Here is a 13,853-nt window from a genome sequence, read left to right on the forward strand (position 1 = left end):
TCATAAGGAAATTCTAATTCAAGTCAGATTTCCGCTGATTGGTCAGATAACTCTTAAACAATTTTTTTTTGTTTGTTTGAAGGCAAATATTGATCACAGTTTTGTTCAAACCCAAAAACACAACAACAAAAAAACCAACAGCCTTGTTCTTCTCAAAACGAGCGCTTTGTAAGAAAAGAATGATGATTTCTAAAATATATCCTGTGTGGTCTTTTAAAAGTGAATTATCAAAAAACATTTTCCCAAAAATAAATTAGATAATTAAAAAAAAAGTCTTTTCCAGCATAGCTGGACATTAGGCTGTCCTCACCGAGCCATTAGTATTGCTGCTTTTCCCAAAATTCGGGTCATTTTTTTCAAACCATATTTCGGCCAGCTGTTGTGTGGACCCATAAGTTGAAGCTTTGGACCCCAAGCACATTTTATATTGTTTTGGATCAAGATTAGGGTCACAAAAGACAGGGTGATGCACATGGACTACTCCAATTTCTTGGCTTCGGAAAGTTTTTAAGCCAGCTTGAATGACTTTGTTAAATAGGTCTACGTCTTCAAGGCCCCAACCTTGGATGGAGACGTCAAAGCCACCTGCTCGAAGAAGATCACCTTTGTAAATACAGGTAATACCAAAGCCATAGTTCCTCCAGAAACCTGTTTTCTGGGTGAAGGCAAAATGATTGTCACTAGGAACTTTTCCACTATAAACAATCTTTGGATCATACTGGCTAAAAATGATGGGAAAGTATACTTGTTGACCCAAAACTGTATTGGCTCTACACCGCTGGAGGAATTCTGTGGTAAACACTAAGTCAACATCACAGAAGAAAAGTAAAGACTCGTTCTGGAACTGAGAAGATCCGACTTCCAGAGCCAGTGCCCTCGAGAACTCCCCCGACACCGGTAAAACCTGCATGTCAGCTTTGGGGTATTTGGAGCGGTAATCTCTCATCAGCTCAATCTGCTTCGCTTTGTCAGGGTTGGAGTTGGAATTGAAAAGCAGGACAACCAGCTTGACGTTCTGGTTTGGGATGAGGCACGTCTTTTCAAAATTCCCCATGAACCTTGCGAACATGTCAAAACGTCCGGAGAGAGGAATCAGGATGTTGATCTTCTTGTCTTTGAGTTCCTTCCTCTCTACTTTTGATCGGCTCAGCTGGAAGGGAACAAACATCTTCAGCGAGTTGGAGAGGAAAGACAAAGATCCAGAATCCTGGTTGATTTTGCTGGCCAGCTCTTTGGAGTCCATTTCTTCGTGCTCCATAAACTGGATCTTGCTGAATGTCTGCTGCAAGTACGCGTGCCTCCTGACGGGGACGGTCATCTTCTTCCCCTTATGCTTTTTGTACAGAAGCAGTAAGTCAAGAACGTACTCTGCTCCGTACATCGGATTTACTCTGCGATAGCCATACTGTATTTCCTTGAAATCTATGATCCTCCCCCGGGTCTTAGCGTTGGCGTTGATCATTTCCATGACCTGCATAACAATGTCATCCAACGCTTCACGCTGAGAAGAGTCCATTCCCCTCCGCGGGGGCTGCCCATCGGCACCCGAATACAAATACTTTCCCGTAAGAAACTCCCACTCCAAGATTTCTTCCCGGTGGCGGGGCTGGAATCGCATGAAGGATGGTGGCATCCCCAGCTGCAGGTCATCTTTGTGGACTTCTGTATTGCTGTATTTGCTCATCAGGACAATTTCCCGGTGCAGCTGTACAGTCCGGTGGCGCAGCTCTGCTATCTTGCGGCTCAACATGTAGCTGTGAAGTCTGTACTGGTACGGGGGGTTCTTATTGGGGTGCAGTGTTATAGCTCTGTGTATTTTGCTGTTTCTCAGGTCTCGGATATAACCTTTTTTGTTCTGCTCATAATTTTCGTAAAAGAGCTGCTGCATCTAGAAGAGAGAAAGAAGAAGTTAGTGTCTCGGCAGCACTGTACTTGTGAAAGTTAGCCCACGCGGCCCCTGCTGGGAGAAAATTCCTCCTTGCTCGCAGGGCCAGGCGGCTTTCTGAATAAGCTGTTCTTGGTTTTAGGCACAGGTTGTAGCAATACCAGCTGCTATTCAAGGAAATTAAGAGGATTATTCATTGTAAACTGGTAAAAGAAACATCTACTATGGATTTGGGATTACTACAGCCCATTCTAGAGATACCACCGTCGGCCAAACAACTGAGCAGTAAGTAGATTGTAAGCTCATTTTTTCACAATACAGCATCACCAAGAAAAAAATACCATGAAGCCTTCACAACAAAACTCTTACTATTCTTCTGCCTCCCATGGGCTTTAACAACAATAATAATAACAAACAGCAATAAAAAAGGATGCCATATACATAGTACGCAAGTATGATGGCACCTTTTCCCTTACACCCAAACGCTGTTCAAGCATTAAAAATCCAGTTTGCTGAATGTTTTAGTCAAGATGCCAAACATGTTATCTCAAGTGCTGCACTGCAAAGCTGCAGTTCCCCGTCACTTCGAAATGTCAACAGAAAGCGAAATGCACCTGAGATTCCTAGCAATGGTTCCAGAAGGCAGGTAATACAGGACGCATACGTACGCTAGAATAAAAGCATCCTTAAAGGGGAAATTGCTATTTCAAAACAAGAAGACAGTGAGCTAAGATTACATTCAGAAGCCTTACGGAAAGCCCCAGCTTAAGAAAAGCAGGGAAACCAGCTTCCCAGTTTTCAGTAGGTCAGGCAGTAGCTGATATAAGGAAAGGCATGTGGAAAGCAAGATGATAATGTGGAAAATAAGCTGGGAAAAAAACTCCAAAAGAAAAAAAAACTCTCAAGGCCAAAGTTCTATACCAGCCTAGACAATGGACATTTAAGGAGATCACGGGCTGATTCTATGTCGTATCACAAATGTCATCAACCTGCCAGAGGAGCTGACGTGACAGCTTCATTCAATAGAAGATCCAATCTATGTTACTGGCAGCTGAACTTGCTATAGGTAATACAGTCAATAAAGCACAAGTAAAAAGGCTTTAAAGATCAGCAAAGAGCTAAAATTCAAAAGACGGACAGAAGAGAGAATGACTCAAATATGAGGGCAATTAAAGGGAGCGCTAAAAGGAAAATCACAGGCACAGAAAGCCTCCCTTTAACAGACAGCACGAGTGATGCTTCTACCAGCTGTTCAGACCCAGCAGAAGTCCTGTTTTATTAGGCCTTCAGTTGCATTTTTCCCATTATTGTGGACAGACATTGAATCTAAGGGATAAACTTACACCTGGATTTAACTGCCGCTATCTTAACAAACCAGATGTGCGCGTACTGAAACCTGAAATTCAGCGTATCACTGTGGACAGCACAGGAGTAAGCTGGGTATACTCCAAACAGCTCACGGGGATTTTAATCTGAACAAATGTAATTGATTTCAAAGGAGGGAGGGAGGAATTTCAGCCCGACTGAGAAAGAAAGGACATTTTTTTCACGGGTCATCACCAGCCCCCCACCCCTTCTCCACTGCTGCTCAAGTTGACCTTCCTGCCCACTCTCCCCCAAGTGATTCCTGCTGCTTTCATGCTCTTTGTGAGCAACTCAGGCCAGAGGCTGCCTCTTACCACATAGATCCCATACGGCAACGCAGCCAAAGGAGAACATCTTGGCAATGGCCTCTTGGCAAGTCACAGATGAGCCCCCTGTCAAGATGTATATCCCTGTAGAAGTCACACAAGATTTAAAGAGAGTCCTACGGGCAGAGGTTAGCTGGGCTAATCCCGTGTTCAGCAGAGTTATCCAAATTGAATGAGCCTCATGCTTTCCTGAAAAGTATGTTTTTCCACTCACCCGAAGACGGTTCTTCAGTTGTATCCCTGTATTGATTGTTTCCTCTACTAATAACACACTATTTTTTGTCCACTTTGAACCTCGCTGCTTCTGTAAAGGGCTCTAGGAGACCTCAAATCACACCCACTTATGGTCAGTCCTGTAAGCGCAATTTATTACAATGGAGATCTCACACAGCAAGAACAAGACCAATCCAACATTTGCAGCAGGATCCACATGTATATTTTACTAACCTCACTGATCTATCCTCTCTAACACAACTGTTTTACATATATATATATAACTAGAAGCATTAAATGCATATGGTAACAGGCTGGAGATTTCACTGACATTTTAACTACAATACAACTATAAGCACAGGCTTTCCCAAGAGTATTGTGACATTAGATAAAAATTCTTAAATCATGTCATTAGGCAACTATTATTTAAAGGAAAATTGACAATAGGACTTAATTTCAAATCTTGTTTTCAATTTATAAGAAAACAAAATCAAGACCATGCGGCCTGAATGCATTTATTCCAAAATTGCCATCTAGGGCATTCTGAGTTAGCTACGAGAGGAAACCATGAGAAGCAGAAAGGCTTTTAGATTACACAACAAAGTTTTAATAGGATACCGATGGGTAGGAAAATGTTATGAAACTTCCCAGTGGAAGTAAAGATATGAACCCCTAGCAAATGGCCTTAAATAGAATTAACAAGCGTATTTTAAAGCTCTGGTTTCCACGCAAGAGTAACCTCTGAGCTAGGCTGGTTACCTTCTGAACTTTTAGTACTACTTCTTGCCTCTTCCAAAAACCAGCTAACTTCGAAAGCTGAACTGAAAAGAAAACCTATCTCAGCAAGACGTTACTGGTGCTTCAACTCAAAGCAATTTACAACTGAAACATCTATTAACGGCCACCTTGCTCCAGCCAAAAAGGTGACAACTATAACAAACCCTGTGCTCCGGCCAACCCCACAGTGCAACTAATGAGAAGCACCACAGGAGCCAGGCTTTTATATAATCCTATTTTTCAAAAGAACGCCTTGCAAGGCTGGCACTTCCCTTGTTTTTCCTGTGAAGTCTCCCCCTCTCCTACTCCAGCATCCCTCTCGTCTCCTTATTCAGCAAGCGGCAACGGGCACAGGACGGGCCAGCGTCCTGCAGCCCCGACCCCCAGTCTAGGAACCAAGGTACCCCCCCCACTGGTAGGAAACACACAGAAGGGTATTGGAAGGGGTTAATCAATTCCCTACAGAGAGTATAATGACTTACAAAGTATTTTTGCACAGTGGCATGAAGTGCTGTAAATGAAGTCCAAGTGGCCAGCAGCCAAGAGAGCAATTTAACCCTTCCGGGGCCGAGGTGCCTGCGGACACTGACCCAACGTTGCAGAAGCGCTGCGATGCCCATGGGCTTTCCTTCACAATAAGGAGCCCCACATGGATCACGTTTTCTCACCCACATCTACAAAACTTGAAAGAAATGAGCAGTTCCCTCCATGCAGTTTCACAGCTCCACCAACATTAATTGGCTTAAATCATTAAGGCAGTGCTGGTCCTGGGCACTGGGTTCAATCACTATCACCCAACACTGCTAACATAGTTTCTACCTCATTTGGGTCCAAAACACTTTGCTAAATATTATGTATTAGCACACATGCACTTTCAACTCCACACAATACTGGAAAGCCATAAGGAAGATTAAAAATCACAATTACCTCTTGTGTACGTCATTACTAGGTGGGTGGGAGAAAGTAATACCTGCAATTTATTTGTTCCTCCCACGTAAGAGCCATTAAACACGCACATGGGGAGCAACACAAGCCCAGAATGTGCGCATCTCGTAACAGACGTTACGTACAAACTTCCCCGTGCCCATTACCAGACTCTTGCAGAGTTGAACTCTTGCAAACTCTTCTTTTAGTTAAACACATTTCTCTATGACTCTTTTGACAAAAAGAACCTTTCATGGATATTAATTTTGCAATGATTATATTCTAAGCATGCTTTATTCTAGTGCAGAGCACCGAGAGCGTAAGGATACAAAGAAGAGCTACTCTTTATTGACCACTATTTACTCTAGACCTGTTGAAGCCTTAAAAACCCTAATGTTCCCCAAACCATTAGAGACTGAATGTTTAAACTGTGGTACAGCTGTTGTGGGCACTACTGGCTCACGTCCAAAAGACCAACTGAAAGGAGAGAGTGTTACGTTCTTCGTTTTAAATGAAGAAGTCTTTTGCAGGCCAAAAAAAGTGTACTGGAGAAAATGGACTTTAAAAATAAGACCAGTTTATGCAGAAACTGGCCCGCAGCCACAGATTAGCCCCCGAGGGCTTTCTCTCACAGCTCCAGATTGTACTGCCACAGCCCAGAAAACGCAGCCCCACAAGCCTCATGAAAAGCAATCGTGGACAAGACCTGTTGTATGGCAGGCTTCGAAATGCCCAAGATGTGCTTTAAATACAAAGCCAAACTAATTAAAAGCTCGAAAGATGGCTAACGTCACCTAGCGCGTGAGCACCCCAGTTGGGAGGAGATGAGCACGCAGGTCCCTCTCTGCAGCTGGCACAGAGCTGTTCTACCGGAGTAACGCGGGTGCCGGGACAGCCCTTACCTTGTCCTGCAGCTCTGCTGACAAAATTACGCTCACCCCCATCTCCTCCTCGCTGCTCCTTCCAGAGATGCAGCTGTAGTGGTGCAGGGGGGAAGTTCCTGTCGGTTGCTTGAAGTGCAACGAAAGATGTTTTGCACTCACATCCCAAGCAACTGTATGACACAATTGTAGCTGCGCCAACACAGCTTTGTCACTTTGGAGTGATTAACCAAAACTGATCCCTAGTTTTCTGTTTTTTAAATCACCAATGTGGCTAAATTGATAAAATATTTTGCATGTAGACCCAACGTAAAGGAGCAGCCGGTCTTCATTTACTGCTGACTTGCCTACAGCGGAGGGGGAGACCGTAGTGACCTCCCTGGATACAACTCTGTGTATTCAGGGTTCTTATTAACGATGATCTTTCCATGCTGAATCCCAGTGCTTTATGTGCGATCCCACAGCTAACCACTGACATGACTGAAGTCAGTCCTGGGCAGACTTATTATGGTGGAGACAAACACGGGGAAGTAATGGATAAACACTCATTTCCAGTGAACTTGGCCACTCTTTCATCCCTGTAACCTCCCCAGTTGCCACTACAGGAAAGGATGCAGGAAACGCCACTCGGCGCTGGGAGATCAGACTTCCCTCTCAGCTGACAAGTGAAGCCCCGAGCTCTGGAGCACGATTAAACGTGATTTCTCAGACGAGTTACCTCTCACACAAATTTCAGCATGTACTGCCGGTTCGCATTTGCTTTGTTTCATAAATTAAAGAGGGGCAAGAAAATCAGCTGGACATCCCGGACAGCCAGTACTCAAGATTTCCATAGCAGACTGCTAGAGAAGCAGCTGCCGATCCAGCTGTGATGTACTGCGACCTCTGAGCGCAGTAACTCCAGGCATGCTCTGAAGCAAGAAGTTTATTTTGTACAACACAACTGCCTCTTCTTACATGACACTAAGGGAAACAGCGTCTGTCTCACTCAAGAGCCTCGCAATGCCTTCTGCACCGCTCTCCTCTCCAAAGTATTTGCGAAAGAAAGCCAAGTATCTAAGGCAAGTTTCAGGCACAGCAAACTCAAGGTCATTGAATTCCCAAGGAATCTGTGAATTAGGAGAGTTACTGCTGGAGTTCAATCGTTTGTTAACAATACCAAGTAGCTGTTTAATTAAACAACTGTCCTCCTCCCAGCCCTTTCTTGTTTAAGCAAGTAGAAGATTTTAAGAATTACTTATTCGTTTACAGTTTCTCAAACCAAGTAGCCTTTAAAGTATTCCCAGCTTGGCAACAGACAGAAGAAAACCCACAAAAATGAATGCGTCTTCAAAACTGGCATCATGTACTTCACCTCTGACCTTGAGCTTGACGATCTCATGACCCAAAACCTACACGTGGGAGCAATCCACACCACTTGGGAACTGAGATCCTCTAGCTACGAAGCAGAGGAGAACTTCCCTCCTCCTGGCCCTGCATTAAACTGAGCTTCATCCACCCGGTCTAAATGAGATACAGGATCCTGGTCATGAAGCGAGGATTCCTTCCTCAGATCTCCCCTACTTTGGATAAGGGGCAGAACTTGATTCAGACCTGGTGTGTGAAGAAAAGAAAGACTAGTGCAATCATACAACACTCTCAAAAGAAGACAGTTGCCCGTTCAGTGAAACGTTCTTCCCCTTGGGTGCATCGGACACACAAACCACACAGGTGCCATTGCGCACTCCATAAAGCCTGGAACTGCTTCTCCAGAGACACAGATTTCTGTTTTTAAAGCATAAACCAGAATATAATCTGAAAGCATTTTATACCTTAGGAGTAACCAGATAAAACAGAATGTGCCGTTTTAGGATATTTAGATTCCACAGCGCAAACCTTAAGAGAGCTGGACGCAACTGCAGGGTTTTCCTCCAAAAGGTTCTGATTTAACAGAAACAAACCCAAATAAAATACCACTAAATATTAACAAATGTTCTATCCTACGGCTATTAAAGAAGCAGAACGTCATAGGTGCTAATGACTAATTATCATTGCTATTGCTTGAGAAAGTGCGCTCAAAATTTGTTTCGAGCATAATTTCCAAATTATGAGTCCTGGTGCAACTGCTGTTCTGCACATGACCCTCCCTTGCTCAAGTCAAGGCTTTCACCCATGGGGCAAATGATTCAGCTCTCCCTCTCCAGCAGAGAGGGACTGCCTCTGTCCCAGATCCAAACAAAACCAGGAATACATTGACTTGCCACTGATTTGCTCATTTAAAGGCCAGACTCGGGGATGATGCCAAATCACTTGTCCACCAAATATACTGTGTCTTGGGATTTCTTTTCCTTGTTGTCAACTCCACGCTTTTAGCTTCTGCAGTACAGGCAGAGTACAAGAAAAACTTGGTTTTCATTATGACTTTCAACAGGCCCATGAAAGAAAGAGCCGCAGCCTTGGAAGTCTGTATCTGCTCTTTCTCATGCAAAGCGTTAAGATTTCAGAGGAGCAGCACATGACCCTTGGAGGGCAGTTTCTTGGAGATGATGAGCAAAAAGCTTCTGACAACCCTGGCAAATATTTTTTGGAATGCTGGAAACAGAGTTAGAAGGATGCAGTCTCCTCTGAGCAGAGATTACAGAAGAGAAGACCTCTTCTGGACTGCTGTGTGATTTTCCACCATGTGTTTTCAAGAGGCAGTAATGTAATCATTTAGAAATACTTTTGTCCATGGAATTCAAAGATTCCTATTTGGGAGCTACTTTCCACATCCAGTGGTTTTGTAGGACTTGCAAGCCATGATGGATGATGAGCCTTTTTGGTCCAAAAACACTTGGCAAAGCTACCACAAGCTGCTGTTACAGGGGGCACGAGATGAAATCCTCTGCTTGGAGAAACTTCAGCTGCAGCCTGGGCATTCATGCATCATCTCGACATCAGTCCAACATCAGAAATAAAGCCGGAGCAGCATAGCCTCTCTGCCAGACTGGCTGAGGACAGCAGTGATTTTGTAGGACACAGCAGACCAGGGCCCCAGGTCCCTGACAATACCAAATTCTGCAAGAACCCTGGAGGAAGGATCGGCCCCAGTGGATCCAGCTGCAGAACCCAGCACCTTCAGCCTTGACCACATCACCACCACGGCTTTCTTTCGATGCAAGATGTTTCAGGAACCCTCACCCCCGATTAGGTACACGGTGCCCTACATGGAGACAGTGCCACGGTAACAGGTCTGGGCTGAAGGACAGTACTGAAGCAGTCACATCAGCGCAAAGCTCTAAATCTCTCTGAGCCTTCACAGGAGATTACTGTGAATTTAATTAGGCAAAGATTTGGCCTCACAATAGCTACTGCTGCAGTTCTTCCCTGGGTGTAAAAAGGTGGGGGTGTATTTTAAAAAACAGATTCAGTTTCAAGACTTTTGGCAGTTCCAGCTGAAGCAGCACCATTTTAGATGGGGAAGGACACAGCTCCCTTTTTTTATGGCAACAGGCCATGCTTGCTGTTTCTGATCCCTTGTGAAGACTTGGGGCAGGAATACATGTTGTGGAAAGGGGCAAGAGGGGAGCTGGGAACGCTGAATAAAATCGCCAAGACGAGGCCAACTGCTGAACTGCCTGTGTCAAAGCTGCAGCCCTTTGAACCTGCAGTGCCAGTAACAGCCTCGAAGTGACAGAGCATCTTTCATAACTGCATTTAGAAATCCGTCTGCTTTACGCTTTCCTAACAACCGATGACAAAACCACTTCCCTGCCAGCAGCATCAATATTGGCTAATGAAAATCGACAGAAAACCAGGAAAAAATCAGATTTCTGATTTCTCTGCTAGCAGGCCCTCCTCCCAGCTGCCACAACAGCCTTTCTCATGGGTGCTGCTGTGCTGCACCTCTGCCAGGTGAGTAGCTGGAAAAAGGGACATGTCCCTAGGAGGTGGCAGCTGCACACAGAGCAAGTCACATTTAAATAAACTCTGAGAGTGAACTTATTCCGTCCACTTGGCCTTGCTGGATCCACGTGGATGCGCTGGATCAATGCTCAGCTCCGCCCGCGACTCACCAGTGTCGCCTGGTTTGCAACAGCACAAAGGACAAGGTGATGTCTGATCTGCTGTTGTGTTAACCAGGTGGCACAGCCATCTCTCCTCCAGGCCTGGATTTTAACGAGTGCTCCAACACGGGGCTCACTAACGGCTTTTTCCAGTGTCATGCTGAAGACACCCAATACTTAAGGTGATTTAATACCCACAGCCCTTTAGCAAAAAGGGCACACAGCAGCTCTGAGCTTGCAGGTGATGGGGAGCTCCATGGGAACTCAGCTGGCTTCTTTCACATTAAAAGTTCCCCCCATCTGACAGCCAGCCCAGCTAGTAATTCAGCACAGTTTGAAGGCCACTGGCCACCCCAAGTGTCCCCATTACCCCTCCAGCTCCAGCTTCGGAAGAGCCACTCCGCCATCCTCTGGCTGCTTCTCCTAAATGAAGCTGGATTTAAAACATCATCTTTTTTTCCCATTGGTGGCAAATAAGAAGGAGTTATACAGCTCCTTACAAACTCCCGCAGTACCAGAGCCCAATAGAGACGTAACATTAGTGACACGGGCGTATGGTTTCACTGCTCCTCCTTTACCAGCCTGTGAGCTCAGATCAGTTCTTCATCTTCAATCTGTTTTTTCAGCCAGAGCCACCATTTCTGGAGCTGGTTTGAAGACCGTCTACAAGAGCCTGGACTCAATCACTAGTTTGTTTCACACGGGGAACAGCGTAGGATGACAGCTTCCAGGGTTCACTAAAGCTGCACAGCATTGTTCCGAAGTGTGCGTTTTAAACGCATGCACATTATTTTGTTTTTTGCCAAAAGAATTGTTTAATAATTGCTCAGAGGAGGGGAGGGAAATAGAGCCACAAACCCTTGTTTTATGTGGAGAAGCCACATGTTTCAGTCAGCCCATGAGGATCCTACAGCTGAGCCCTGGCCGTGGGATAACGCAGCTTTAGAAGGCTGCCGTGGCAAAGAGCATCGTGTGGTAACACTGCTGCTGCAGACAGAATTTCCACAGTGAGATGCCATGATTGCGAAAGTGTTTTTCTTGTGCTTGTATCATTACCACGCAGGACTTAAAGCCTGCCCACTATTCTGTGCTGAGTTTAAAAGCAAAATCTGCCCTTTGTCTCCTCACTGGAAAACATATGTACACCATCCAGCATAGACGTGGCACTGCCAAAACCATAAGATGACAAGGTACGTGCAACACACAGTAGCTTGGTTATAAAAGATACAGCTCCTTGATCAACGGGGGGATCAGCAGAGGAAATTTGCCCATTCAGAGGGCTCATGATCTCTCAAGAATTTGACTTTCATGCCCTGTACATCAAAAGCCCAATAAATTGTGCATTAATAGCTCTAACTAAAAAGGTTACCTATTTTTATTACTTGCTTCGCTGAAGCTAAAGGGGTAACATATTCACAGTAAGGCAAGTTTTAGGACAAAGTAGCGATTTACTAATGCAAACTGAAGCCTCGTTTTGATAGGGTTCACAGGTCGGGTGTAGAGTCAACACCCCAGAAAGAAGGGAAGAACAGTGAAAGAAGGGAAAAGCACAGCTGCACATGCACAGTTTTGGGACCAGCCCATTCCTCTGCAGTTTCATGTATGCTCTGAACTAGAAGAAAGGCAACATCTTTCTCTGCAGCCACAGCTTTATTGTCCTCCTGTCAGTGGAACAACTTTCTCATTATTAAAACGAGCTGTCAGGCAGACTGGCATTTCCCTCTTCGCGGTGTCCAAGTTAGCCCGTTCGTTCAAATATGGTTAAAGATTTTGCATAGTGTTGCTGGCTAACTGTATATGGTCTGAGGTTTTCTGGAAGTTTGCTGTCTGGCACAGTTTGGAAAAGCAACAAGCAGTGTTACTCTGCAGCGCTCTGTAACCAAGTGCCTCTTGCATTACACAGGGTCTGTCAAACCAAGGGGCTCACCTCCGAGCGGGTGCGTTTAAGCTTTGCTGATGTACGCCATCCATCAGCTAGCTTTGAGAAGAATATTCAACTGCTGCTTTTGTAATGCCCCTAATTAAAGCAGATGATGTGGATACTGATAAATGCAGTTATGCTGAATGTAAATGCATTAGCCACCATTAGAAATGGAAAGAAAAAAAATAAATTAAACACTGTCTCAAATATTCCCAAGCTTGGTGAAGGATTTGCTATTCAGACAACACGCTGAACTGTCTTTTGAACATTAGCCACACACACATAAAGAGTTCCTTGGTCCCTTTGTAGGGTTTTCTTTGATCCTCTGCTCCTGACCCAGAGGACACTTCGTTTTGCTGGTTGCGACCAAGCTGCCACAGGTTCATTTTGGGAGAACGGTCTCAGCTCTAAAACTTGTCCCTGTTACCTGCAGCCACTGCTCCTTGGTCCCTCCATCCCTCCAGCAGCCAGCATGCAAGTCTCCGCTTGCACCCAGCCAGTGTTTTCTTTCCCTCTCCCTCGAACACTGCAGCCCTTCTAGATTTGGAAACCAGGCAGCTTGGAGGAATTTTAACACTTTCATTAGTGACTTTCCCTTACCTCACCGACACTTTTCACTCATCTGGGAGACAGGGGCAATGGGAGGAGCAGGGAAACATGGAGATCTTCTGGGTGGGTTTGCCTGCTGGGTCAAAGTCCCATCGCTTCAGGAAACCTTGTGGATGCTCGACGCTGCTGAGCACAACGGAGAAAGGCAGGGAGGGAGGAAAAGCCATTGCTGAGAAAGCAAAAGCAGCTTTAGCCAACAGATGGAGAAGGCCGGTGGAGTTAGCAGCTTTGTTCACCAAACAGCGATGCCTTGTCTTCTTATGATCCATTTTTAATTGTTGATCGAGGACGTTTCAGGGATTTGACTCATGAATAGCAAATGACTTATGCTCGGTTTGCCAAAAAGCCTTCTCCTTGCTGCAGGAAGGCAGGGCTGCTTTGAAGTTGCTCCCAAACCAAGACAATTTACAGCCTGACAGCTTAAAGCTGCATTGAAATGGGTACTCGTTTCCTCGGGGCGTTATAAATTGCCGCGGTTCAGACGCAGGCGGGCCACCGGCCCAGGAGGGCAGGGTGCATGGATGGGGACTGTGTTCTTCTGCTGTCCCACGAAGGCACATCCATGAGGGAGCCAGAGCCCTTCAATGGGGCTTTCAGAGGGACACACAGGACTACTTTCTGCTGCATTTTCCTTAGTACTCTTCTGAGATATACTTGTATCATCTGAACTGCAGGTTGTTCCCGAGTTCAGTGCGGTTTTGAGCTGGAGCTAATAAGGGCTCTGACGTGAACCCAATGAGCAAATAGGTGCGCTCCCAACTCACGGCCGACAGCAGGCTTTAAAACCGCTACAGAGAGCAAGTTTTTGCAAAGAGGCTCAGCTGGCGGCAGAGGGACATGTTCCCCATTGCTGACTCAGCCCTGAGGGTAGCACCTTGTCTCAGAAAGCAAAGTGGGCACTGACACACTATTTGCATCTTAAAATAG

General features: G+C 45.4%; 1 protein-coding gene across 1 annotated transcript in view; it reads right to left on the bottom strand.

Moving 5' to 3' along the window:
- Positions 1 to 262: 262 nt before the first annotated feature.
- Positions 263 to 13,853, bottom strand: part of CHSY1 (chondroitin sulfate synthase 1) — a gene marked incomplete at its 5' end in the record, with an annotated part of 76,247 nt that continues 62,656 nt past the window's right edge. The window contains one exon of the mRNA XM_082488556.1: positions 263 to 1,888. Within this exon, the coding sequence (XP_082344682.1) occupies positions 296 to 1,888 (1,593 nt within the window). The 3' untranslated portion in view covers positions 263 to 295. The remainder of the gene's footprint in view (positions 1,889 to 13,853) is intronic.

Source organism: Vanellus vanellus (genome assembly GCF_965231255.1).
Source record: "Vanellus vanellus genome assembly, chromosome: 11".
In the NCBI taxonomy this organism is placed as follows: domain Eukaryota; kingdom Metazoa; phylum Chordata; class Aves; order Charadriiformes; family Charadriidae; genus Vanellus; species Vanellus vanellus.